This window comes from Sinocyclocheilus anshuiensis, unplaced genomic scaffold (assembly GCF_001515605.1).
Source record: "Sinocyclocheilus anshuiensis isolate Anshui unplaced genomic scaffold, SAMN03320099.WGS_v1.1 scaffold1023, whole genome shotgun sequence".
In the NCBI taxonomy this organism is placed as follows: Eukaryota; Metazoa; Chordata; class Actinopteri; order Cypriniformes; family Cyprinidae; genus Sinocyclocheilus; species Sinocyclocheilus anshuiensis.
The window spans coordinates 1,133,673-1,137,075 of NW_015546084.1; the positions used below are offsets into that span (position 1 = coordinate 1,133,673).

Below are 3,403 nucleotides of genomic sequence, written 5' to 3' on the forward strand. Positions count from 1 at the left end.
CTGAACGTGACTCTTACACAGTAAGTAATTGTGACAATTTCTCCCTGTTCTTCTCTCTTCCTCTTCAGTCTTCCTACATGCTGGAACATGTACATGTCTATCTGCCTTCCTACGTAACTTGGCATATATAGTGTGCTATTGTATACTATCAGACATCAGTTTGGATTAGAAGTCATGTTCCTGTCAATAAAAGTGTTTGAGTGTGATGCTACAAAATAAAGTGTGTTTTCTCTGCCAGGAGTGTACAGATGGCTATGAGTGGGACATGCAGACTCAACTCTGTCGAGGTGGGTGGAAGGTCATGTGCCAGAGAAAGAGAGAGAGAGAGAGAGAGAGAGAGATGATGAGAAAAAGATGCATTTCTCCTCTAATTATCTTGTTGGTTAAATGTCACATGCACATCCCTCTGTCCTGCCCGTGTCTGGCTGCATCTCTGAATGTTAAAATACTCTGTGCCCTGAGTAAACGCGACATTAAGCGCAGACGATTAAAAGAAGCTGTAGATATAAAGCTGAGCAGGGTAGCCCCGCCCACTGTCAAGTCTTATTGGTCTAAAATCCTGCTTCATATAAATGGCTAATGGCTAAATTAAAGCAGCACTATGTAACTTTTGGCGCTCTAGCGGTTAATAAACAGAACTGCACACATCCCGCGGAAGAACATTCCAACCGGAGCTACTTCTCTAAGTTTATGTCTATGGCGATTCACGCAGGTATGTGTTACTCCGCAGCGGTGACGACCCGACCAGGCTACAATAGTAAAAATATAAGAACTTATTATAAGCAGTGGCGGCTCGTCGGGGGAGGCAGGGGAGGCACAGCCTCCCCATAATTTTGAAGTGAAAATGGGAGGAGGACGATTTAATGTTAATAAAATTCACAATTCATTTCAGTTCATGTCTCAGAATGTGTATTTTTTGTTTGTAATTTCACAGTTGTAATATCATAACGTGAAAGCACCGCTTTTCTATCGCAAATGTGCCGAATCTGCTGATGTAATTACAACCGCTAGGTGATATCTGAGATTTTGCCCTAACCAAGAAATAATATTGTTGGTTGATTGGCCCTTTTTTCTGCAGCTTGTGGTAACTCCACCCATTTTGAAATCTGATTGGTCCAAATCCCGCTTCATTGTCTCATCAAATGTGTTTTGATTGGTTAATAATATTGCATGGACATACAAAACTTTTTTTTTTTCATTTTTTTAAGACCAAAATATACCTGTTAACTTTATGGTTCTCATCATTTTATTTGGTAAATTTTGTATATATGTAGACGATTCTTTTTGGTTGATTTTTATTTAATGTTTAATGGCTTTCTTAAAGTGATAATTCTGTTATCATGTATTCACTCTTGTGTTGTTTCACTCCTGTACGACTTGTGTGGAACACAAATGAAAATATTTTAAAGAATGTTGTTGGTAACCTAACAGTTTTGGTTAAAAAAATGGTAAAATTTCTCAAAATATTATTTTATGTTCCACAGAAGAAAGAAAGTCATTCAGGTTTCGAATGACGTGACTGTGAGTGAATGTAAATGTGAGTAAACAGAATTTTCATTTTTGGGTGAACTATCTCTTTAAGAAAGCCAGTAAATAAAAAAAAATCAGCCATAAAGAACTATCTACATATATAGTGGTGGTTTCTTGAAGCATCTTGGAGACGTTGCCACAGTTCTTCTGGATTTAGTCTGTCTCAGTTTGTTGTTTCTTCATGTCATTCCAGACAGACTGGATGATGATGAGATCAGATCTCTGTGTGAATATGTATATAAAATTTAAGAAAATGACTTGTTACCTTGCAAAAACCTAAAGTTCTCTGTTTTACTTAGACATAAACGAGTGTGAGACTATCCAGCAGGCTTGTCAGGGAGAGATGAAATGCTTTAATCACTATGGTGGTTACCTGTGCCTTCCTCGCTCCGCCTATGTGATCACCGCACCTGAGCCCTCCAGCCAATCAGAGCCCAGTGTGCCTGTGGAGAGTAATGAAGCCTTTAACCCCTGTTCCGTAGGCTACAGGGCCCAAGGAGATACCTGTGTGGGTGAGTTATTTAAGGCCAAATGCAGGCAAAGCCTATTCATGTGGTTTTAGATTGTATTTGTGCATCAGTATGATATCCTAAAGCTCTTCCTCATGTTTTGGACAGACATCAATGAGTGTGAATTGGACATGCATGACTGTCAGCCCAGCCAGGAATGCATCAACACTGTGGGCACCTACACCTGTCAGTGCCCTGACGGCTACAGCAAGATTGGCATAGAGTGTGTGGGTAAGAGAATAAATTACATCTTTAATTGCCACTTTCACAATTCAAGATGTATTTTGCAGTGAGGTATCAACATGGTCAATTTAATTTAGCATAAGATTAAGCTTCTGTTCTGCAGTCTATAGTAAGTATCTACTCTCATCTGTTAAGATATCGACGAGTGCAGGTACAGGTACTGTCAGCATCGCTGTGTGAACGTGCCAGGATCTTTCTCTTGTGAATGCGAGCCTGGCTTCCAGCTGGCGGGAAACAACAGATCCTGTGTTGGTAAGTCCTTAAACAACATACATTTTCCAGCAACCAAAATTTGCGTACATGCTAATTTAATTATAGTACGGTAGTTTGACAAGTTAATCAAAACTCAAACATAAAAATTCTGTCATTTTTTTCAAAACCAGGTCATTTTCTTTATCCCATGGAGCATGAAAGGAGACAGGGTCGCTTGAACTCCAAAAATAACAGAAAAGTAGCTTAAAATTAGCATAAAAATTTGTTCATATGATTTGTGCTCTATATCATAGCAGGTTACACTTTATTTTAAGTTGTCCTTGTTACACTGTAATTTTACATTTAAGTACTGAGTAATATTAATTAACTACATGTACTTACAATATGGTTATGGTTAGGATTAGGGTTTGGCTTATGGTTACTTGCATGTAATCATGCATAATTTATTGTTATTATAATAGTAAGTACATGTAATGTGTAACAAGGACACCTTAAAATAAAATGTTACCTGATAGCATTGTATGAGGAACACACCATGTTTGATGTCAGTGAGAATCATTTTGTGTAAATCTGTAATGTTTGTTGTGATTGATGTCCATATGTATTTCAGGGCAAATAACAATTTAAATTAATTTTTTTCCTCTAACCAAACAATTGTATAACTTCAGAATATTTTGGAATATACAGTAGCACACAAGTTATATGTACTGTTTTATGATACAGTCATGGTGCTTTGGAAATCAGCAGCACCTAATACATAAGCACATAATATGTGACCCTGGACCACAAAACCAGTCTTAAGTCGCTGGGGTATATTTGTAGCAATAGCCAAATATACATTGTATGGGTCAAAATTATTGATTTTTCTTTTATGCCAAAAATCATTAGGATATTAAGTAAAGATCATG

At 37.6% G+C, this 3,403-nt stretch overlaps 1 protein-coding gene across 1 annotated transcript in view; it reads left to right on the forward strand.

Annotated features, from left to right (window-relative positions):
* The window catches only part of LOC107700044 (EGF-containing fibulin-like extracellular matrix protein 2), a 10,328-nt gene that overhangs the window by 3,358 nt on the left and 3,567 nt on the right, over positions 1-3,403 (forward strand). The window contains exons 3-7 of the mRNA XM_016501548.1: positions 1-20; positions 239-287; positions 1,830-2,042; positions 2,148-2,270; positions 2,418-2,534. The exon at positions 1-20 is cut by the window's left edge and continues 7 nt beyond it. Coding sequence (XP_016357034.1) covers positions 1-20; positions 239-287; positions 1,830-2,042; positions 2,148-2,270; positions 2,418-2,534 — 522 coding nt within the window. The remainder of the gene's footprint in view (positions 21-238; positions 288-1,829; positions 2,043-2,147; positions 2,271-2,417; positions 2,535-3,403) is intronic.